This window comes from Canis lupus, chromosome 16, assembly GCF_011100685.1.
Source record: "Canis lupus familiaris isolate Mischka breed German Shepherd chromosome 16, alternate assembly UU_Cfam_GSD_1.0, whole genome shotgun sequence".
NCBI lineage: Eukaryota > Metazoa > Chordata > Mammalia > Carnivora > Canidae > Canis > Canis lupus.
Genome location: NC_049237.1, coordinates 12503590 through 12529026, shown reverse-complemented (window position 1 = coordinate 12529026; position 25437 = coordinate 12503590). Strand labels below are relative to the sequence as shown.

The 25437-nt window shown below is 38.9% G+C and overlaps 1 protein-coding gene across 5 annotated transcripts in view; it reads right to left on the bottom strand.

The window, feature by feature from the left end:
• Nucleotides 1-8969: 8969 nt before the first annotated feature.
• CNOT4 (CCR4-NOT transcription complex subunit 4) overlaps nucleotides 8970-25437 on the bottom strand; it is a 136838-nt gene continuing 120370 nt past the window's right edge. For 3 of the 5 annotated variants that reach the window (XM_038559457.1, XM_038559456.1, XM_038559458.1), the window contains 2 exons: nucleotides 11055-11267; nucleotides 8970-10375 (listed from right to left, as the gene is read on the bottom strand). In XM_038559457.1, coding sequence (XP_038415385.1) covers nucleotides 10074-10375; nucleotides 11055-11267 — 515 coding nt within the window. In that variant the 3' untranslated portion in view covers nucleotides 8970-10073. The remainder of the gene's footprint in view (nucleotides 10376-11054; nucleotides 11268-25437) is intronic. The other 2 variants (XM_038559459.1, XM_038559460.1) reach the window with 1 other exon arrangement.

Genomic DNA, 25437 nt, shown 5'->3' with positions numbered 1-25437 from the left:
TCTTAAATCTATTGCAGTTGGCTTTTAGTACCTCCACTGGATTGAAACCAATCTCTTGAAGATTATTACGATCTCCTGCCAATAAAATGTAATAACACCCCAAACAGCACTCCAAATAGCACTCCAAAATTTCCTTCCTTCCTTCCTTCCTTCCTTCCTTCCTTCCTTCCTTCCTTCCTTCCTTCCTTCCTTCCTTCCTTCCTTCCTTCCTTCCCTCATTAACTCAAACCAAATGTCAGGTAGCATGCTAAGCCCTGGGTATATGTACACAAAAAGAATTATCTCTTCAACAGTAAAGGCATATATAAGGTGCTAAGGAAGGTAGGACCACCAAAGTTTGCCTAAGAGTGTGAGAAAGCTACAAGGAGCAGATTGTCACAATGAGGATATGAATGGTGTGTGCATTCCTGGTGGAGAGAACAGATATGTAAGGATATGTAAGGAAGACACACAGTCTCATAAAATAGAGAATATCATTCTGTCTGTTAGGGGAGAGGGCACTGGGTGCCACACCAGCAAAACTTAAATTTCATTATGAAAGAAGTGGAGGTGGGGGAGCTCTTAGAGACTTTTGACAGGGAGGTGATGACCCATTCTATTTTTTTTTTTTTTTTTGATAGTCACACACAGAGAGAGAGAGAGGCAGAGACACAGGCAGAGGGAGAAGCAGGCTCCATGCACCGGGAGCCCGACGTGGGATTCGATCCCGGGTCTCCAGGATCGTACCCCAGGCCAAAGGCAGGCACTAAACTGCTGCGCCACCCAGGGATCCCATTCTAGATGCTCTAACCCACAGGAGCCAGTTTGTCTGTCGACAGCTTATCATCAGCCTACTTCTGTCTGCTCCGTGTCTCACAGTTCTTCCCTCCATCAGGATCCCAGGCTAGATCCTGCCAATGAGAGGCATGGAGGTAGAATGTGAAAGGTCAGAGTGAAGTAGCTACCCTTTGAGAGGTGGCAGCAGGTAGGTGGCCACTGGCAAATGCAGGGTGTGGGTAGCTCCATCTCAGAGACCTCCTGAGAATCACACAAGTTGGTGCTGCAAGCAGTTGAGAGCACTGTACCTCCAAGTCTCCTGAAAGCCAGCAGAGCTCCTCCTGACTTCTTCTCCCAGCCTTTCCCGTGGGTGTGGAAGCCTTGGCTTCCTGATGGAACCCTGATACAGAATGCCATTTTGCCTAATTCTTGCCTAGAAATGGTACACTGACAATGCACACTCAGTTTCCCTTTGTGTCTCCCTACTCGTCTCTCTTTTTCCTGATCTATCCATCTCACTCTCTCTCTTATAAAGATGACTCCAAAACTGAGTTTCTATCTCTGGCCTCTCACCTAAGTCCAACTCAAATTTCCAACTATTTCCTGGACACCTCCACCTAGATGACCTGCCAAAACCTCAAACTCAACAAACTTCCAAATTAGAATCATTTTCTTTCTAAACTAGTCCCTTTTTGTGAGTCCACATCTCCTTTAAGTGCGATACAATGGTTTATTACAGTTATCTGGCTCAAAACCATGGCCATATTCTTTTTCACCTTCATCCAGGTAAATATATTAAATACACATATAATTTTACTATGTGCTGGACCCTTGGTTAAGAGCTGGGACTAGAAGGGCTAACAAGTAGGTGTGTTTCTGCTCTCAAAGGGCTTACAGTCTAGTGGAGGATCTAGGAGAAACCTAAGAAAGTTCTGAGATTTTTTTCTCCTTTAACTGCATCCAATAACTTGCAAAAATTCAAGATTCTGGGGCAGCCCAGGTGGTTCAGCGGTTTAGCGTTGCATTCAGCCCAGGGCGTGATCCTGGAGACCCGGGATCGAGTCCCACATCCGGCTCCCTGCATAGAGCCTGCTTCTCCCTTCACCTGTGTCTCTGCCTGTCTCTCTCTCTCTGTGTCTCTCATGAATAAATACAAATTAAAAAAAATTCAAGATTCTGAAATCCTTCTTGAATTCTTTCCCATTCTTTCCATAGACAACCCCCTTATCAACCAATAACCTTTACTTGGACTATTTCTCTAGTTTACTAGCCAGACTTTTTATTGTATCATGGACTTTTTCAGTTTTTTTTTTTTTTAAGATTTATTCAGTTATTTGAGAGAGAGTGTGAGAGTGAATGTGCACAAGCAAGTAGGGGAAGGGGCAGAGTGGGAGAGAAGCAGACTCCCTGCTGAGCGAGGAGCTAAGGGGCTCCATCTCATGGCCCTGAGATCATGATCTGAGCCAAAATCAGAGTTGGATGCTCAATGGACTGAACCATCCAGGCACTCCTTTTTTTATTTTGATAAAACATATATGCGCATACTATATTTTGCAGACAATTTCAGGGAATCATCAATAGCCCCCCTGAGGCCAAGACTAGGTCCTTTGGGTTCTTTCATTAACCCAAAAAACTCTCTCCAGTGTCTCTCCCATCTTCACCATTTCCACCTAGGGCTGTATAATCATGAAGCACAATCCTATCATGACTCTCCCCTGAAATAGAAATTGTAAGTGGCTTATTTTCAACAAAAACAGTGCCCAATCCACCCTCAGGTTTTCCCCTGCACAAGCCCCACGTTTTTCTGAACTGAGATGCAATCCCCAAACATATCCTAGGCAATCTCATCCCAAAGTCTTTCCGCTCAGACTGTACCCCCCACCCCAGATCTCAGCTTTTTTAAAGCTCTCAATTCTTTGAGCTACTTTGACATTTTGTACTTCTGACACTCACACTCAGTCTTGTTTTAGAGTTGACTAGTTACACTTTTTCAGATTATGAGAGTGGGGATCATGTCTTTGTACCACCTAAAGAACTTGGCTTTATGCCTGGCCCATAGTAGATGTTTGGGAAAAAAATGTTAGACTAAATTAAATCTAATCTCTTTAATATTTTAGTTTCAGTTGTGTCTTCCTCCTATGTCCTCCTATGTCCTCTCCTACATAACTGTCCTTCAAATGTTTAAAGACAATTATCTTGTCTTTGTTCCTTATCTGTACAAAACCCAGAAGACACTGGCTAACTTGGTAGTCTAACGTGAACAAAATGCAATATAAGCACAAAATAGTCCAGAAGTCCCTGAGGGTCTTATTTCCCAACCAATCTTTGACTCACACTCTATAATTTGGGAAAAAAGAGTGTCTCTTCAAAACTTTTTCTTCCACCACCACTTAGCTACAATAAAGGACCAGATAATTCCACTCTTATCATAGTCATTCTGTAAGCATCAACAAGAAATTTCACAAAGCACTTGCAGCTTTGGGACAGAAAGGGATTATGACCAACATCATGGGTAAATGTGGTTGAGAATGGGTGACAATCAGTTCTAGCTCTATTAAGTCAGTGACTTAGGACAAAAAGCCAACTTCTTTGGACTTATCTACTTTTTGCAATATCATGGAGGCTAATAAAAGCTGAGGGATTCATGCTACTGGAATGAAATGTTTAAAAATCTTCTGGAGGATATGTAATATGCATGGTATTTTAATAATAGCATTTTAGTTTTGTGAATAGCAAAGGTGAAAATAAAGCTGCTGATCATTATTTCTCTTTAAATGCTCTTATTTATGAGCCCTTGAGTTTTTAAATCACCCAGCCCACACACACAAAATTTCTATTTGGCCTATTAATTTCTATTGCTCTTGTACACCTACTTCCTTGAACTATGAAGAGATGCTGTGGAAGGAGGTGCCATGACTACACTTACAAATATCTGCCTAATACACTCAGTTTCCCCCAGAGATGGACCAAATGTGGAATACATTCTTTACAACGGCCAATTCTTTCATATGAGATGTACCCCAAATATTTGGGCCAATGTTAATGTTCTTTCCCAACTCACCTGGGTTACCCCCCAATAACATAATGCTTTTATCCTTTAAAGGGATCTTTAAATCCTACACTCATTTCTTTAAATTGATTTGTTCAAAAACAATTTTAGAAATGTGTATTTGAAGGCAGCTTTTCCTGGTAGGAACTGCCTGAGTGTCTGAAAGCTATATTTGGACTAAATTAACAATGTGTTAAGCACAAAGGAGTACTGCTTTTTGCAATGAAATGAGTACTTGGTTTTTTAAAAAATTCACACCAATGACCTGAGTCATCTCTCACTTGGATAGACCACTAGGGCAGAAATAGCTACATCTGACAGGATACATTTCATTAATATGTTTAAGGTATATAAAGGTATATAAGCTAAATTTTTTAAAGTTTACATACCCTAAATATATTAAGTACCTTAAATCCAAAGATGTTGGTAAAAATTAGCTAGAAAACTCAAATCAATTGAGTGTAGTGCATGCCATGTCTTTGAGTTCAGGCAATTGTGTGGGAGAGCACTAACTGCTTCTGCTCTATATTGGCATAATCCTTGTGGAGAGGCATTGTTGACACTTATGATCTATTCACATATTATAATTCATATACAGTTAAGGATAGGGTATTCTTGCCTCCTCTGCAATTTCCAGAATCGTTCTAATTCAATGTAGCCTAGAAAATGACCCACATCCATCTGCCTTGCAATACCCTCCCCTCAAAAACTATAGTAAAACTTGCCTTTAACATCCAGACTAAAATATTAACCATTTAAGTAATCCCCTGTATGATGAGCTTTTGGAAAGCAAACTATTGACTGTAAATCACAAGAGCCTCACTGGAAAACAGGATGTTAAAATGAGAGAAACGGCTTCAAGATAAACAAAACAAACATGGTCAGGTGCCTTTCAAACGAAGGAATATACAACATGGTGGCTAGTGCTCATTGGCCAATATTGGCAAGAAGTTCCCCTACCTTATTGCCCAACGAATTATGCCTCTTAACTTATAAAATCAGGGCATAGGGGATCCCTGGGTGGCTCAGCGGTTTGGCACCTGCCTTCTGCCCAGGGTGTGATCCTGGAGACCCAGGATCGAGTCCCGCATCGGGCTCCCTGCGTGGAGCCTGCTTCTCCCTCTGCCTGCCTCTCTGCCTCTCTCTCAGTCTGTGTCTCTCATGAATAAATAAATAAAATCTAAAACAAAAAAATAGAGTATAAATCTGGACTAAGATAGTAGATTAAACCTTCATATTTAATTTCATTTCTTCCTAAAGATCTACTGAAATTAGAACAAACAGAAAAACAGGGAGAACGCAAGAAGAGACAACAGAACAAAACCAGCAACCCAGAAAGTAGATGGCTGAGTGAACTCAGTTGTTCTGAGAGGCCTCAAGCTAAGAGTGGGGAAACTGAGATCCAATGCAATTTACACAGTGGAATTTTCAAGAGCACAGAAACGGACAGTGCCAGGCACCCCTAGAACCAAGGATAAAATGTATAGGGTGGGGCTAAAATAAAGATGACAGAGAAAGCTGTTATAAGAAGTTAGCTCCCTGGGATCCCTGGGTGGCGCAGCGGTTTGGCGCCTGCCTTTGGCCCAGGGCGCGATCCTGGAGACCCGGGATCGAATCCCACGTCGGGCTCCCGGTGCATGGAGCCTGCTTCTCCCTCTGCCTGTGTCTCTGCCTCTCTCTCTCTCACTGTGTGCCTATCATAAATAAATAAAAAACTTAAAAAAAAATTAAAAAAAAAAAAAGTTAGCTCCCTAGATTCGTTTCCCTACTCCACACCATGGTGCAACCACATGTCTCCCACGTGGGCAGATATCTAGAGACTTAATCCCTGGAAAGGAAAGAACTCAAAACAGAGATTAAGGGAATAGATGCATAATGAATACAGAGACTACCAATACAGCTTGGTAGTCAGTCCCTTACCCTATAGGCCAGCCATCAAAGAACTCTTCATGGAATTGACCAGCTCAGGGGAAAAGGCCTCAAGATAATGACAATAGGAGTTCTCCAGTATAGAGCCCATCCAGATCTTCTAACAGTGAAGTTCAAAGTTGGCAAGCCTTCAGGCTTCCAAAACTTCCTACCGGCTTTTGTTTTTTTTTAAAGATTTTATTTATTTATTCATGAGAGACACAAAGAGAGAGGCAAGACAGAGGGAGAAGCAGGCTCCTTGCAGGGAGCCTGATGCGAAACTCGATCCTGCGACCCTGGGAATACGACCTGAGCCAAAAGCAGACTCTCAACCACTGAGCCACCCAGGTGCCCCTCCTATTAGCTTTTTATAGTCTTATTCATGAGCAAGTAACAAGGATTACAAGGGATCTGAGAAATCTCTAAGATGGAAGACGGGGATCAAAGCCAATAGATAAAACCAATGTGAATAAATAGAAATGACACAAGGAGAATAAAAGTACGAATATAAACAGTAACACTGAAATAAAACTTCCTTAGAATGAAGAGCAAAAGACAGATAGAAAATTGGAAAAAAGAGGGGATCCCTGGGTGGCTCAGCGGTTTGGATTCTGCCTGGAGTCCCGGGATCGAGTCCTACATCAGGCTCCCGGCATGGGCCTGCTTCTCCCTCCTCCTGTGTCTCTGCCTCTCTCTCTCTCTCTATGTCTCTCATAAATAAATCTTAAAAAAAAAATTGGAAAAAAGAAAAGCAAAGGAAAGTCCAAAAAGTCCACTATTTGAGTAATGGGATTTCTAGACAGGGAGAACAGGGGAAATAATAGCAAGAAATTCATTAATGAAAAGGAAATTTCCCAAAACTGAAGGACACGAGTCACGAGATCTTAAACATCTGTGTACCCATTGTGTGCAGCACAATGAATTAAAATTGAGCCATATTAAGGAACAGCATTGTGAAATTCCAGAACACAGAAGATAATTTTTATAATCTTCCAGAGAGGGAGAAAAAAAAATAAAAATCCTTTTATTACATATAAAGGATCAGAATGGCTTTGGGCTTTTTAACAGCAATGCCAGAAGCAAGAAGACAGCAGACTAATGCCTGTAAAGTTCTAAAGGGAAAAATATCTGTAATTTAGAATCCTGTATCCATGAAACTATTAACTGAGAATATATCCAGGTATGATATTACTAAAATTTCCAGATATGAAATTACTATCTCCCACATATCTTTCTTAAGAAGTTGGTGGAAGATGTCACTCCCACAAAATTGGAGACTTTATAAAAAAAAAAAAAAAGAGTAAGATGTAACATAAAGGAAGATGAGGGAGGAAGGGCAGGGTTGGAGACCCAACAAAGAAGCAAGGTGAAAGAAGTAGCAGGAATGGAGGCTGTGTGTCGGATTTGAGTCCTGTGACCCGGGAGAGACATACCGAGGGCTGTTGATACCAAGATGCCCACTGCTTTTATACCAAGGCTGCGCATCAGTTTGGACCAGGTTCTTTTTGGTACTTATCTGACTTTGAGCAAACCTAGTGGAATTTCTGTTCTCTCCATGCCCTGGAGGATAAATCGATCAGTTAAACACCCCAATTCCACATGTTATGCTTTGGCACTGAGGAGGACAGAGGGGAAGCCTTGGTGGAGGTGAGACCCAGAAAACAGACAGTCTGCCTCTTCAGACCATGTCTCTGCCAGACACCCAGGGCTGGGCTCACAACAGCCCTGCCGCATGCCCCGACTGCGGTGGACTCTGTTTTCTAAGATTCACTTGTGACCTTGCACACTGCCCCAGGATTGGTTTTTAGAAATTATCAGGGAAGCTAGAGCCCAACTATGACCCACAGAAGGTTGTATCTTCTCCCAAAAGCCTTGATCTAATAGTGACGGTACTGCCCTTTTCCTTACCCAGCTAGGTTTTGGTTTACAGCTCAGCTTTTAAAATCCAAACAGCACATTATTCTGGGAGAAATATGTTAAGTGGCAAGACTCTAAAGGAAGGTTAATGAGGAAATCAAGACAATGGTTAATTGCGGATGATGAAAAGAGAAAAGGAAGTGTAAGTGGAGAGGGGTGAAGAGGGAGTCCTTAGGACAGTGCAGGTTCTACATTCAACTTGGGTAGGCACACAGGTGTTTGTTATATTATTTAAATGATATTTATGTTTTATACTCTTATGTATGATTCATTGTGCTTACATACAATCATGGCACAGATAGCAAGGTTGAATTTCCCTTCTTTTACAGAAAAAGCAACATTTTTATTGATATATCCAAGTCCCCCTCCCCCAAAGGCTTTGATTACAAATCACTGCTGCCTAAATATTATCTGTGTGTGGACCCATCACTTTCTAGTGCAATGTGAAAATTGAGGAGACCAAAGCCAAGTTTCATAGGACAAAGAGAGTCTGCAGTTTCTAGTCCTCTATCACAGTAGCATTTACTATTCATGTGGTCATCTATTTGTGGTGACATTTGAGACTATCCTGTTTTTCAAAAACTGTGAATTGTTTTTTTTTTGTGCATTTTTTGTAGTAAACTGACGTACAAAATAACAGGTAAAAAAAATCAATCTGAAAGCACATAATACATTATTTAGAAGCTCTACTTAATTCATTCGACAAAGATTCCATTACTGGATGTGGCTGAAAATGTGCAAACTCCAGGTTTGGATTTGTGAATATAATCCAAGCCAGGAAATGCAAACCATACAGATCTTGGGAATCTGGTAGGGAACACTTCATTCTGTCCCCACCCTCTTCTGGTCAGTGGTATGACCATCTTTCCATTGTTAGGTATTCCCTAGAATGGGCTGGCCATAGATTTGTCTGCCGGAGGTCTACATCAAGAGACATTATGGTCTCCTGATCTCTTTCCCAGCATGGCACTCACACAAGGCACTGCTACTTGCATGGCACACCGGCTATTCCCACCAGGCCTCCCAAGCCAACCAACATCTCAGCACACCAATAGCTCATCTGCTCCTTTCTGGCCCGTGAGGCTTTTCAGCTGGGAAGGGAGGAGGTATCTTCTATCAAAAGTTGCAGGAAGAGAACTCTTGAGGACAAGATGGGTTGATCTTCAAAGATGGCAAAGACTGACAATAAGACGAGTTCTTTTCCTCATTTCTTCTTCTGTACCATTTTTCCTGGTGTTGAACATGTAAAATCGATGGAAATATCTGATGACAGCTGTCCAAAATGTTTCAAACTCACATACCACAAAATGGAAAAACAAAAACAAGAACAACCCAAGGGTCATCATCAAGTTTTCTGTTTTATTTAAGATTTTAGTTTTAATTCTGAAGAAAGAGGTACATTTCCTTGTTTTTAGTTTTAGCGTCAGGTTATAACCAGGTTTCTGTTTTCTTTTCTCCTGTCTTTTCAATACTGCACAAACGTCCAGAAACTACAGGGTTAAGTAAAAGCTGCAGGCAAGGAGGTCAGAGATTTGCTCCTGATGGTGATCAGATGGCCCCAGAGCAGTGCTATCTCAGAGTGCACAGTCAGGTGAATTTAAGGTAAAAGAAAAAAAGATTCTGACAGAGGAGAAAGACTGAAGAAATCATTTCTATTTCAGCTCTTATGTTATGCATAGGTATTAAATCTGTGAATACTTTTTTTCTTTAAAACGTCTGGATTTACTTTGAATCTAAAGCCAAAAATTTTTTTTCTCCTTTAAAAAAAAAAAATCACTTCTCCCCTCCTTATAAACTCTTTAGCAATAGGCCAGTTACTACTACATATCAATTTGTCTTTCTGTCAACTTCCAATAACTTCTCTTGCTTAACGACACAATCGAGTCCTCTCCATCAACTTGCCAAAAGATTTAGAAATTAAATTAAATGAAAAGCATTTTTCCCTGCAATAGTGATAAGTTGAATACAAGATGGATGCCAGGACCACTGCTTTCCCCCCGTGCACTTAGCAATCGCATTTCAATTAACCTGGTTTTCAAATTTCTGCAGTTGATAATGCACTTACTTGACCTTTCCTAAAGATTAATCGTCATTTTCTGCTAAGCAGATTATGTCATTATTATGCGCAACAGACAGACGGTAATTTTCTAAATATTGAGACTGCCCTTTGATTTTTTTTTTCCCCTCCTTAAAAAAAGGCATTTTTAGGAAACATTCAACAGTGTCACTCAAATGCTGGATCAACAGAAACTTTTACAATAAAAACAAAAAAAGATGGTAATGACCCTGTGATCGCATTGCATCTGGGGGTGGGGAGAAAAAAAATTGATCAGGAACTGGATTCTTCAGAACATAAGAGATGAGAAGGGAGCTGTGGATGGGCCAAGAGGGAGAAAACAGGGTGGGACAAATCCTGCATTTTCTAATGGTTTCTCCTCTTTCCCTAATGGCGGTCCAGTGTGGAACTCTGTAGTAAATCTGTGGGGGTTTTGCTGGGGGGTCTGAAGGCTGTCTGAAAGCCTGGGGGTGGGGAGTGAAAGCTGGAAGGATTTGAAGGAGGAGGGTAGGGATTCCAACTGGCTCTGTGCAGAGGGATCTGTGTGCTGAAGGGGGCGCTGTGGTGGGTCTGTGATGGAGCAGCACTGGGGCCGTCCATCTCTGTGAGGGCCTGAAGGGATTTTAGCCAGTGTGGAGGATTGTCATCTTGAAGAGAGTCTAAACTGTTTCCTGAAGTTGCTGGAATACCTGTGGAGAGAAAAGAAAACAAAAGGGAAAATGGTGAGTTTGTGCAGAAAGAACCAGAAATCCAACAAACAGAATTTTTAAGGTGATTCATTTATCCAAAAAGAGAAAAATTAGAGTCTTAGATTCCTTCCAAACAAGACCTTTTGAATGTTATGTTCTTTTTGATCCTCCCCCCTTCCACGGATGATTCATTGTGCCAGAAACCCATGCCTCCTCTTCAACTATATAGACACCGTCCCCCACTGTCACAGAGGCAGAGCGGCAAAACCGAGTCCCCAGAGTTGGACACCGTCATTCCCCAGCTGCGCTTCTCCTTCTCTGACAGGGATACGTAAACAAGAGAGCCTTATAATAGAGAGCTTTATTTTAAAAAGTGGAGTATGTTCCTTTAAAAGGTAAGTCAGATCCTTTTGTACTTTGAGACCTGAAAAATACACACATGCTGCCAGACATGAGCACCTACTCACACCCAAGAACCAACCTAGGCGCCAAGTGCCTTGTTCTACAACTAGGCCGACAGTTAGCAGAGACTGCACGACCCCAGAGAGCGAAGCCGGCCACCCCACGCTTGCGGCTTTGTGAAGAGAAGCTTATGCTGAAGAGACCTCTGTTTTTATTTAATTGGTGCTAAAAACCAAACGGATGGCAGTCAGTGGAGCTGAAGGAGGGAGAAAGTTACCTGTGATGATGGCTGGGTCTGTCCAGCTGCCAGGGCTGTCCCAACTCAGGCTGTCGGTGGTGGCAGGGTTGGACGTTGGTGCACTGTGGTTGGCGTTGGAGGGGGAGGAAGAATTGGGCAGTCCACCAAAGTTGATGTTAATGTTGGGTAGAAGTGCCCTTAGCCCGTCCTGCCATTCCTTCATATTTAAACTCTCTACAGAACTGCTGTTGTCTGGGAGATTTACCAACAAAAAAATGAAAGATAAAAAAAAAAAATAAAAAGCTGACGTTAGAAACATATGTTGTTCTTTAGTGGTTAAGTGGGAGAAGAATTATTCTTTCTTTACTGAGCATTTAGGATGGGTTGTCCTAGCGAGATAAACATGGTTAGGATTTTGCTCATAGCTCAGAGCCCCTGAAATCAGCAAGGAAAGACTTGCTCAAGGATCAGGAGAGGGAGTGTCTTGTCCTTCCTTAGAGACACTTCACCATCTTGCGCTGGTAAATCAATAATCCACTTTAAAGACTCCACGCTCAAGAGCACAAGTGAGTTCCAGCTACATTAGGAAGTTTCAGTTAGCGAGGCATTTAGCCAGTTGAGCTGATTTACGCTATCAAGCCTGCAAAGCTCAATACAGGAACTCATTTCTGAGCCCGTTAAATTCAAGAAAAGTCATTTTAGGAAGAATAAACATAAGCCAATAGGAAAGGAAAAATAATCAAGTTCTTCCTGATGATAAAACTGGTAATGCATTTCAGAGGAGAAGGCAGGAATGAATAGACTTTCGAATTTGAAAGGAGTTTTTCCATTAGTCATGAAAGCCGAGGAGGCAGGGGCTAAGCTACCTTTCAGATGGGATTATTTCCAGCACAGTCGGCCTATTCTCTTCCAGCAGTGCTACCTATCCTTTAAAACTCAAGTCCTGGAGTCCTACAGTTAGTTCTCTGGTTCCTTTTATGAATAGTGTATCTTACATGGTAAGGCACTATCAATGTAAAAAAGGCTTTTTATAAATTGTGGCTAAACTAACTTGACCTACTAACATCCAGAATCCACATATTGTAAATAAGTGATTGGAGGCGAAATCGTGAAGCATAGCTACTAGGGTAACTTTTATTGGAAATAGGAATGTAGGTCAAACTATTAACTGGGGTTTTTGAGAAGACCATAGAGAACTGATTAGCAATCACCACATGATGATGATGATGATCATGATGATGATGATGATGATGAAGAAGGTGGTGGTATTTTATCAGGCAGTCTATGCTATTTGGTGAATTCAGAATTTTCTTTTTATCATTTCGCTCTGCACCAGTTACTGTTCTATGCCAAATGGTATCACATTTCAGCAAGTGCAGCACTTACCCAACTGACCTTATTTATAAAAAGACAAAAAAACCCACAAAAAAACAAAAAAACCTACAAAAAACCCCGCTGCAACCCAATCCAAAAAAGTCATCCCTGAATTACTAAGATGAAGAAGAGGCCATCTACACCATACAGACAAGTCAAGATAAGGGAGAATGAATTCTTCGAACCTACTTTCCTTGCATGATCAATGCAGTTTCCTAAGGCTCCTCCTTTTGTCTGCATCCTACTTACATCTGCACTGAGCTGTACAGTTCTTGAGGCTCACTCGTAGTCAATTATTATCTCATCTGACCTCACGTTGTGGGGTAGGCAGAGGAGGGGAGAATCATCTTCATTTGACAGGTAAGGGAAATACACTCCTGAATAACTTGCTCAAGATTCCAGAACTGGTATAGTAAGGACTTCAACCCAGACCCTGTTTTTTTTTTTGTTTTTTTTTTTAAACACCTAGCTCTCTCTCTTGATCTACACCGTACAGACTATTAACTGATTTTTTTTTTTTAATGTGTCAGATAAGACCCATGACTAAAAAGAGGCAAAAAAGAAACACAGCAACATTATGGTATGTCCACTGCCCATGATTAGCAGGACAGAGAAATGGTTGGGCTGAAGAAACAAACTGGGCTCTGAAGCCAAGTCAGGGGTTGGAGAGGGGGATTTCTAAATCAACAACGCAATCATCATTTTCACTCTGGCTCTAAGTGCACGAGGCACTAACAAGATCACACCAACAAAGTTCTGAAATACCCTCTACTCCAGGAAGTTTTGGTGGCTGTGCCACATTCTAACCTTTAAAGTAGTCCAACTGTCAGACAGAAAGAATAACTTAAAATGGTTTTCAATTAGCCAGAAACTGAACTCTAAACAAGGAAAGCTTCCCAGGAAGGAAATAAATCCCTGACATAAAAAGATGATGTATAACTACATGGGAAAATTCTGAAGAAGATTAATACTCTTGAACTAGGTAGCCAAAATAAGAAGCCTATGCAGATGATTTGAGTCCCTCTTTTCCACTGAATTGAGAAAAAGAAAATACCCCATAACTCAGTAATACCAATGTTCTCCTCACTTTTGCTTTACATTTAGTGAGAACTGGAACTAAGGAATCCCTAATTTTGCATTAACATAATATTTGCATTTATATAAAGTTTATTTGAAAGTTAATATTGCAACAAAATCAAAAGACATTTGTGCATGGGTAGGGGATATATAAGAACTCTGCAGTCTCCACTCAGTTTCTTTAAAATAGTACCAGAACTTTGACCACTGAACTCAACTTGATGCAACTTCATTTCCCTTTCTTGATACAGGACTTCACAGTGGGGTGCAACTCAGAATGTATGAGTCAGTAGGTCTAATGGAAAAAATACTGGGCTGAAAATTGCAGATGGACTGTGTAAGTCAGCTCTACACTGGTAAGTAATACAGCCAAAGGCATATAAGTAAGTCTCTTAATATCCCAGGCTCTTATTTCATAAGCAGGAGTAACATCTGCCTTACTCTCTTGTAGGAACAAAATGAGAGAAGAGAAAGCAATCTGAAGCCCATTTATTACTTGATAAATGCCTAACAATAGTTGTTTATCAGTACTCAATACTGAACAGACAGTAAACTTTCCAAAAAGCTGAGGCAGGGGACTCCTCACTTGCCAGAAACTGGCTCTGTACAAACACTCTCCTGGGGCATGAAGGGATAACATCCAGCATCTTCACAAAGGGACTAGCGAGTCGACATAAATAATAATAAGCCTTCTCACCACCAAAATATTGTAAAGACAAATAGGATATGGGAAAGCATCTTACACTTTCTACAAGCAGAGCACAATGAAAATCAAGTTTCTGAACATATTTTATATTAGAAATGATACTGTTTGATTTTTAATGTATTAATTGTAGTATAACATACTCAGAACTGTATATTTTTAAAGGATTGCTAATAACATTTAAATGTTTTATAAGGTTAAAAAACTAATTTTAATTTATGATTTTCAAGTATGTACAACAAAACACTATTTTTGGGTCTAAATAATTTGAGGGCAGGAAAGCAGGTCAAGTTGTTTGTCGTGGGTTTATTTTTCAGTATAGAACTCAAAGACATAAAATTTAAAACACCTTCAAGGTGCCAGATATCACATTCTCATATGCCATTGTGTAAGAAGTCTCAGTATACTATCAGTTTTCCTGGGTCAGAATACCACAAAGAAGACATTCTGTTTAAAATTCGGCCAGCTTGCTGATTACCTAACACCCAGTCCGTAACACACTGGTCACCACACACTAAGCAAGTTGACAACTTATAAAACGTATGTGTTAAGACCGCCAAGATAAAAATCAAGGCAGCTATTTGCTGAAGGTGGACAGTATGCAAGGAGAACAAAAAACTTCAATTTTGCCTCTTGTTGCAAGGAGTTTAAAGTTGAGACATTGAGACAATGTACAGACAAGAAAAGTTCAACAACTACAATCTGGAAGAGCAACAGAATAAATGTCACCTGGTTGTATGTGATTAATAAAATGCTATAAAGTTTAGTAAAGAGAGAGGTCATGGAGGCACACGTGCAGAAATGTCTACGGGGTAAACAGGAGCAATTATTCATTCATGAAGTAGTTTTACTTACTGCATAGACACCCTGAGCTTCAAATATCCATAACAGGTTGAAACGATTTTTGGTATTTTTACATAACACTAGACTAGTCCAACTACAAAGCAGGATGTATAGAGAAAGACATTTTTATTCGTAATGGCTCCATAGTTGACCTTGACGCAATGTGGGTTTGAACTGCACGGGTCTATTTACATGTGGATTTTTTTTCAGTACAGCTTTATTAAATATATTTTAACATTTATGGTAAGTATGTTTTAACAATTCTATTAGATATAACATTTAAAATATATTTTAATATTTATATTAAACATATTTTCCCTTTTCGGTGCCTCTAACTCCTACATTGTTCAAGGGTCAACTGTATTATAAGATAAAATTAAGCTGTATCCTGACATCAGATCTTTCACAGAAAATCAAAGCAGGAAAAGATGAAGGGCTTAGGCAAGAACACATAGCACTACAGCGGCTGAGTGGGTTTCTCTCCTTTCTGTTCCTCAGATTAACTGCAATGTGTTAATCATTATGAAATGCAAAACCCTGCTACAGAAAGCAAAACTGGGAAAACCTGATCTTTATAAGTTGTCATTGGTTTCCAGTTTGCATAAAATCTTCACCTGAAAAGACTGATTTTTAAATTCGTTTCAGGCTGCAAAACCATCTCAGGAGCCCCTGGGGAGGAAGCTGAGGGGATAGGGCCCTAGGACAACACATCTTCCTCCCACCCTGCTTTCATCTGCGTCATATACTAGGGTGCCATGTAAAGACTGCATTCAGACAACAATACCTGCTGCTAAGCATGAAGACAGAAGATCTGTAGTAACAACACGGTGAGATAAAACACACATAATGGGAACCTGAAAACAAAAGGCCATCCCAAATATTCGTTTTCTCTAATTACCAGGTCAGGATTTTCTGTTTCCTCTTGGAAATGGGGCCTCTTACCTTCTTTTTGGCACTACGTCTACAAGGTGTTTTCTCTATCAACACATGGGCCTTATGAATTCAGCAGGCTAAATACAGCTACATTCACAAATCCACCAATTTCTCCACTTTCATGTTTGCTAGGGACAACTGGCCCACATACTCACCTGAGGCTACTCCATTCTTAACTGTAGTCCCTATGGCCAGAGATCTCTCGAATTTCCAGTTAAATTTCTCTTAGTGGTCAAACCCGCCCCAACTGGGCAGCAGTCACCGAGAAGCCCAAGTATGCCAGAGAAGTTTATTCTGCTCTTCAGTTTTTAAGCCTCATCTCATGGTTACTCCTCAAAGCCCAATTGGCAACCTGATCTTATTTCTCAAAAAGCTTCAATCAAAGCTTTGATCTTCCTTTCCTTTACTGCTGTTCCTTACAGTTCAAAGGCTCCCTCCAGTGGCTAGGTTACTTAGTGAAACAAATCTTTCTTGGAACTGTACATTTGAAATTTAGTTCCCATTATGGTTACTCCTTGCCAGTTAAATTCTCAAACACTCGTGTATTTTTAGAAGGACACACCGTCATCTTATCTCAGGCTCTGCTGCCCCTCTCTGCAGCACCTTCCCACCCTACATCATCCTGTTACATATGATTTCCTATCAGTTTTGGATGGCGTGCATCTCCATCAGTTGAGGATTTTAAGAAATCCTCAACTTTCTCCAACTTCAACAACATATCTCGAAGCAACTCAAACACAAATGAACTATGCTTATCTTTACGTGTTAAACCAAACTTTAAAGAGCATACAAAATTTCTCCTACCAGAACTTGACAGATTTATCTTAACAGCATGCTATACTTTTTAGGTGAGCCACAGAAATAATTTCAATTTATAAGCTAAAATTTGCAGGGAAAATGACTATTTTGTGAACAAATTCTTACAGGTTTGTGATAAAATGTTATTCTACTTTTAAAAAATGACATTCAAATTTCTAGGATTATGCTTATTATTATGCTTATTAACTGCCCCATTTACTGGGGCACAAAATCTTGGATTTAATAGACTTGAAAGTAGAGATGAAACTAAATGAAAAATCCTAAGAACACAAGTGAAAAGAAATTCTGAGAACAGAAGAACTTGAAAAAGTATTAATTAAAAAAACAACCAAATTTATTGTTATTAATAGAAGGAAACAGAAATGACACGAACAGGAAAAGAGAGGCCATGAGAGTCAGCTAAATATGGTCTGGGTTTCCTGGACTCTGCCTTTACTTTGTGCTTTTCTCCCTATCTAGAATGCTTTCCTGATCTCTTCTACTTAGTTTTTATTCAATCTTCCAAAAGTTTAAGTCTTTTCTCTGCCACTTAGATCATTTTAGAACTGCACCTGTGGCTTGAACCACACTCACTGGATAGCAAACTGCTGTGACCCCACTATGGCTGCTGTTCACCCCTCCTCACACCTCTCAACTCCACTGCAGGGGCCAAGGGCATATTTTCTATATCCTTCAGCATGGTGCTGTCTTAGAAACTTGATGGGCCTTAAGATAACTGCTGAATCAAAGATCCAACTTGAGAAGAGCTGAAAAATCACTTTCCCCTAAGAAGCCTGTTTAATTCATATCTGTATAATGCTATGAACCACATCATTCTTTCCAAAGAGATGCAAATCTTTCTGAAAGCAGGAATCAGCTAGGTTTGGGGGCCAAAAGGCTTTTCTGCATGTAAACTGAGGGAAAGGAGCCACTATAATGACGTTTTCAATCATCTTTGAAGTGTATGTGCACTTTTTAAAAATCCACTGCACCAAAATTAAATAAGGAATGCTTGGGTGGTACTAAATGCTCTTCCAGTATGAACAAAGTCCTGTGGGCATAAAGAAGAAAATGAACTAGTCTGCCATCCTGCATACAGAGTAAATGGTGACTTGAGAAGCTGATCTTGAAAAGGACACAGGCATTCCATGCAGAACAGAGAAGAGCAGAAGCAGCCAATCTAAAATATAGCAGAAGTATTTCAAAATATAAGTGGATAGGGTTTTGCACAATGTATGCCTTCTTCTTCTAGAATGTTCCTATAAGTCTGTCCTAGGGGATAATCAGATTATCTACTGAGAACCAGGAAAACATCCAGATGTTGTCTTAGAAGGATTAAAAAAAGAAAGGAAAAATACTTACGGAAAGATGTCTATATATATAAAGCTATATAGAGAATGAGGAAAAAGTACACTTAAAAGTTAATGCAAAAGATAAAATCATCTCAGAAGCATTACAGACTGGGTTAGGTGGAACCTGAACCAGAATGTAAGAGAAAAAGAGCTAAAGGATAGGAGGAGCAAAAATCAAATATAAGAAATCTATAAAATCTGAAATTGGAAGTGCAAAGGAAGCATTCCAGTGAACACAAAACTAAGCACTATGAACAAAACACTGAGGCAATCTAAGGACAATCGAGGGAACTCATCATCCAGGGGAGCACAGAAATGGGGGGTTCTAACCGGAGGTCTGAATTTGCTAGAAGATAAACCTGATCAAACTGACATTCTGACAATCTCTCTTTCCCAAGGTTGAAAAAAGAAGGGAAACATATACTCTGGACTTCTGACCTACAGAGAACTGGTTGGCTGTTGTGAACATACTAGAAACTCTAAGAATTTGTGGCATAAATTTAGGATTTACAGAGGCAAGAAACGAGAATAACTTGGGCTCTTGGATGACAGGCATCCTGGCTATTTCTGCAATTACCACAGTGCATTGCAAATCCTTATATGTTAGCTTTTTTTCTACTGACTATGAGCTCCTCCAGGAAAGAGGCCTTGATTTAATCTGCTTTATATACAGTGAACACTTACCAAACCTGGACTTCAACAAATATTTAATGTTTCCTAAATGACCAGCCCTGAACATTTGCTTCCAGGTTTGGGAGAAAACACCTTTTCCAAAAAAAAGGCTAAGGAAAAAAAAAAAACGATGCCTCGGAGTGGTCCCATAGTTATAGGGGTCAGTGATTCATAAGCCACAGAAGATGCTAAAATATGACTTTCTGATTATGCAATAATAAATTATTGTAATAAAGAGATTAGGGAGAAATCTAAAGAAATCAGTTGTAACAAAGAGAATCACATAGAACTAGAGCTGAAAAGAACGCTTAGAAAAGATGGATGGAGTAAAAAACCTACCTGTATATAATAAGAGTAATCCTTGAAGACTAAAATCAGAATATATAATGATCTGAAGCTTGTGGAAAATGTTGAAGGTGAAAAAAAGCTAAGTTTGAAATAGGAGAAAATTAAGAAAATCCACTGTTTACCCTGTTTAATGCTAAGCCCTAAAAGAAGGCAAGGCTATGCAGTTCCATCTTCATTTTGTTTCTTTCCATATTCTTCATAAAAAGAGCACAATCCTCAAACCAGAAAGGACAGATTAAGCAATGTGGAGAAGAGAACTTTAAGTCAGTAAAGATGCAAAGACCGTAAAAGAACATCCACTCAATTTAAATGATTTTAAAATCTAGGTGAAAATTGAATTCTATTCCAGGAAATTGATACTCACAGATGTGATCACAAAACCACTGCTAAGATGAGTGCCAGAAAAGGAGAAAATGTCAAACTCTAGAAGCTACATGCTTATAATTAGTTCTTGGGAAAATATGAAAACAGATTTAGAAATGAGTGGCAGGTTTAGCAAGCACCACTGCTCTATTGTTTGCATTTGGGGACATTTTTTAATGGATAATAATATGCAGCATTTTGGCTAGAACCTTAGCTCCCTTCCAACTGAAGTACACAGGAAGGTAAACTTTAATTTTGAAGTGGGACAGGTAGTCATGGAGGCAGCTTCTATTGACAATTGTTTCCCATTGGAAATGTCCTCCTTCTTTATCCCATGGTCCCTTTCTTCTGCTGCCTGCCCAAACTCAAAGACTTTGAAACCAGCTACTTTCCCATCCCACTGACACATCAACTCCATAAAACAAATGGAACAGACTGATGAGAGCCAAAATGCATATCCATAATATCAAAATTATTTATTATTTGGATGGGCTTTCTAGAATATCCTCCTAACCATAATGTATCTTGAAAACAGCAGTTTCTGATAAGTCTTCTGATGGTAAGCTTGTGGGATAAGATGTAAAGTGTAGCACTGGATAACAGCAATATTTAGATGAATTTTTATAGAACTTAAGCTACTGTGTGTGAGCCTAAAAGTTTCTGTGATACTATTCTATTTACAATTGCACCAAAACCAATAAGGTATCTAGGAATAAACCTAATCAAAGAGTGAAAGATCTATACTCTGAGAACTATGAAATATCAGTGAAAGAAACTGAAGACAAGTTAAAGGAATGGAAAGACAATCCATGCTCACAGACTCCAGGAAAGAGGCCTTGATAGGCCTCCAGTCATTGACTGGAAGAACAAATATTGTTAAAATGTCTATAGTACCCAAAACAATCCTATCAAAATACCAACAACATTTTTCACAGAGCTAGACCAAAAATCCTAAAATTTGCATGGAACCACAAAAGAAGTGGCCAAAGCAATCTCTTTTTCAAGATTGGAGAGGCACCACAATTCCAACATCAGGCTATATGACAAAGCTGTAGTAATCAAAACAGTATGATGTTGGCACAAAAATGGGCACATAGACCAAAGGAACAGAACAGAAAATCCAGAAATGAACTCATAATTATATGGCCAAATAATCTTTGACAAAGCTAGAAAGAATATCCAATGGAAAGAAGACAATCTCTTCAACAATGGTGTTGGGAAAACTGGACAGCAACATGCAAAAGAATGAAATGGACCATCTTTTTACAACAAACACAAAAATAAATTCAAAATGGATTAAAGACCCGTGAGACCTGAACCCACAAAAATTCTAAAAAAAAGCACAGGCAGTAACTTCTTTCACATCAGCCAAGCAACTTCCTTCTAGATATGTCTCCCAAGGGAAGGGAAACAAAGACACAAACTATTAGGACTACATCAAAATAAAAATCATTTGCACATCAAAGCAAATAATCAACAAAACAAAAAGGCAACTTACAGAATGGGAGAAGATTTTTGCGAATTACATATCTGATAAAGGGCTAGTATCCAAAATACAGAAGGAATTTATAAAACTCAACCAAAAAAATAATTCAATTGAAAAATGGGCAGAGGACACGAATAGACATTTTTCTAAAGAAGGCATATAGAAGGCCAACAGACACATGAAAAGATGCTCAACATCACTCATCGTCAGGAAAATGCAAATCAAAACCACAATGAAGTATCACCTCACACCTGTCAGAATGGCTACAATCAAAAACACAAGAAATAACAGGTGTTGGCAAGGAGAGAAAAAAGGAACCCTCTTGCACTGTTGGTGGGAACACAAACTGGTACACCACTGTGGCAAACAGTGTTGAGGTTCTTCAAAAACAAATACAGAACTATTTTATGATCCAACAATTGCACTGCTGGGTATTTACCCAAAGGATACAAAAATACTAATTCAAAGGGATACATGCACCCCAATGTTTTTGGCAGCATTATCTACAATAGCCATGGCCATGATATGGAATTAGCCCAAGTGCCCATCAATTAATGAATGAATAAAGAAGATATATACATACATATATACATACAATAGAATGTTACCCAGTCATAAAAAAGAATGAAAGCTTGCCATTTGCAACTACATGGATGGAGATAGTATTATGCTAAGTGAAATAAGTCAAAGACAAATACATACGATTTCACTTTCACTCATAGGTGGAATTTAAGTAACAAAACAAATGAGCAAAAAGGAAAAAGGGGGAGACAAACCAAGAAACAGATTTGTAGCTACAGAGAACAAACTGATGGTTACCAAAAAGGAGGTGGTGTGGGGATGGGTGAAACAGGTGATGGGGATTAAGGAGTGCACCTGTAATGAGCACAGGGTCATGTATGAAGTACTGAATTACTATACTGTACACCTGAAACTAATATTACGCTGCATGTTAACTGGAATTCAAATAAAATTAAAAAATAAGTTTCTGTGATATTGCTTCCCTTGACTCCATACTTTTTAGCAAGCTCAGCAAAACCTACAAAGTTAATTTAAATATGCAAATGGAACCAATTCTAAAGATGACAGAATCAGTAATTAAAATTACAATTATTCAACTAAAAATCTCTAAATTCTTCACACAAATGCTATTAATGTTACTAATAACATTTATCTATCTCTTTATAATCACATAGTTCTTTTATAAGACAATCTTGGAAGATGGTGATACTCTAACCACATCAAATCCAAACACAAAATTTAATAGATATATACATTCAGATTTTTAAAAATGTATTAGGAAAGTACAGGATGAGAGACCTAACCAGCCAGCTATACATATGACAAAAGGGCCTAGCAGTTTTACTCAATAGGCTTATATCTGACAAGTGGGTAACAAAGTTCCTAAAATGATAACATTAAGACCCTATAAATAGAGATCCCTGGGTGGCGCAGTGGTTTAGCGCCTGCCTTTGGCCCAGGGCGCGATCCTGGAGACCCAGGATCGAATCCCACGTCGGGCTCCCGGTGCATGGAGCCTGCTTCTCCCTCTGCCTGTGTCTCTGCCTCTCTCTCTCTCTGTGTGACTATCATAAATAAATTAAAAAAAAAAAAAAAAAGGACCCTGTAAATAGATGTGCAATGTCTAAATTAGCAATTGCAGGACAATGGGCAAACTGCAAGTGATAACCACTTTGAGCCTCAGTTTCTTCATTTGCAAAATAGAGATGATCCTACCCCATAGGATATTTTTATAAAAGGACTCTGTGAACTGCAAAGGGATATACAAATATATGTATGAATAGTTTTAATGAAAAAATAGATTATCTGATCACATCTGGATTATTAAAGCATGAGCTTTATATTTTAAGAAAAACATTCACTGTCCAACTAAAATATTGTATAAAGGAGAACTAGACTACAGACAGAACTAGAATCCATGGTAAATGTAAAATGGTTGGAAGACCTAAGGATGCTTTATTACCTCTAGAAATTACTAGACAAATGATAACTGCCTATGGAAATATATTTTGGTTTTATCAACAGAAAGAATTCTTTAACAATTATAAGTTGCCCTTAAAAGACTGAATTGTGTGTAGGTGCCTGTTTGAGGGGTAAGATGTCAATACAAACACATATGTATATTCATTTACGTATTTATGTATTTATGTATTTACATATTTATTTACTTATGAGTATCACAAAAGAGAAATTTGAGTTAAGAAAAGTGTAATTAGGGGACATTTAAAAAATTGTGAGAATGTGTTTTGGGGGGACGGTATTGAAGAAACGTGAATGTCAAGAGCTGACCTCTCCAGAATTCAGAGATAAAGAAGACAGAAGGAAAAGGTCTGATCATGGAGTGGAGAGGGGAATCAATGCAGAAAGCCACAGTACAACCAAGAGGTAAGTTAGAACTCATGTGCAGATGAATCTGAGTAAAAGCTTCCACAGATGTAACACAAAGCACACCTAGGACTCCAGAAGTAATCAGACACCAATATCACTCTCTCAACCAGGAGCTTTCATTCAATACACATTTTCTCAATCTCTATCTTCTTTCCTAAATGTGATGCCACTCTGCCTGTTGTTTTTTCTTTAGTGGTTCACTAGAGGCTGGCCATTGTGAACAGTTAGTGACAGTTTTTGATTGTTCAGCGCCAATAAAACGCTTTTATAGGGTGTATTAGTTCCTCTTCAGGCTTGTATTCATAACCAAAGTATTTTGCTACCTATGCAGCAAATCCCCATATGGTTATGTATCTACCAGAATTCCAAAGATTTCTGATGTTCATAGTTTTCTAAATCAAAAGATTTCCAAATTTTCTAAAAGTTATTAAGAAACATCAAACCCAGTTTTTATTACTCCATTTAATCACACAGCTCTTATTTTACCAGTGAAGTTCAGTCTCATCTTTTCTGAAAGATGGCTCCTATCTTACGGATTTAAAGCAAAGAAAAATTCCCCCCAAAAGACTAAAATTATTTACGTTCTGAAACATGATACTGACAAATTCTTCATAACCCAGGTATGAGCTCTATTTTTAGAGTATCATTTCAGTTATTAAAACAGTAATTTGCTTTATTTCTTAACATCAGAAAAAATTTCAGGAAATGAAATAGCTTTCTCATTACCTTATACTAAATCAAACAGATATGGGCATAGTTGTGGCGATGTTCGTGGCGGCAAACATTTCCAACCCAACAGAGCAAGCAAGCACACATCTTTAAGAGTTCTTTCTCATTGGACTACTTACAAACCAAGAGATTTTTGTTAAAGTTTGGGATTCTTTAACAAGTTTTGATTTTCAAAACAAGCATGTATATTGTGTAATTTAGCTATTTTAGCTATATGAAATGTGTGATTTATAAAAATAAGACTATTTTACTGTTTCTTCTTCTTTATTATTCACGCTAGGGAAAATTAAAAACTTTTGTGCTTCCAATTCTCAAATGTCTCAATTTAAAAAGCAGCAGTCCTAATAAGAGTACATTCTTTCCAGACCTACAAAAGAGAATACTCCTGTGGAGATGAGCATTTCAAAAAACCCTGATGAATTCAAAGACTTAAATGCTCACCACCAGTCCACTAAGGGGTCTTAGCTTAAAATCATTTAAAATATACATTTATTTAAGTGTTCATCCTTATCTACAATTTATTAGAGTTGGATCTGAAAAAGAATGCCAAAGATAGTCTTGACAGAATCAATTCTCAACCAATGTGGAGCCCTACTGGGAGGGAGGGAGGGAAGGAAGGAAGGAAGGAAGGATCAGGTGAATACATTCTCAAATTCAAACTAGAAACAATTCTTATTTCACCATATCCTGAAGCTTTATACTCAACTAGAACATTTCAGTGAAAAAAAATTTAAATTCTATTAAAAGTCACACATATTTGCAAAACACTGAATTTTAGTCATATTGTTTAGAAATATTAAATGATTTTTAAAAGAGCTAGAATAACTCAGAAGTTGGGGAAAGTGGATAATACCAGTCTTACAGGGTCAAAAAATCTTTACCAATTCAACGTTTCGCAGTTGCAGTGGTTGTTACTTTACTTCAAAACTCAGACTATGCTTTCTGTTTAAATGCCCTGTTTTAAGAGAGAAAGAAAAATAAAAAAAAAGAAGAAGTATGATCACTTAAAACTAAATGCCAGTTTGGAAATAAGCTGAAGATGGTAGACTGGTTATTGGGGAGGTAACTCGGAGGTGACTGATCACAGAGACTTGAATAAACACTCAGCAGCCAGAGAGGGAGAGCTTTCTCGTTTGAAAAGGGAAAATCAGACCTGTTGGGTAACTTGTAGGGAGAATCATACAGGGGGGTGCATGTTAAGTTCTAGTTGAGAACTCCCTCATTAATTGTAAAATTTACAGGGGGAAAAGATGATTTTCTTCTTTGTCCAAAGAAAGAAAAAAAAACAGAGAAGTGAGTACAAGGTATAAGAATAAGACTCATGATGGTCAAGAA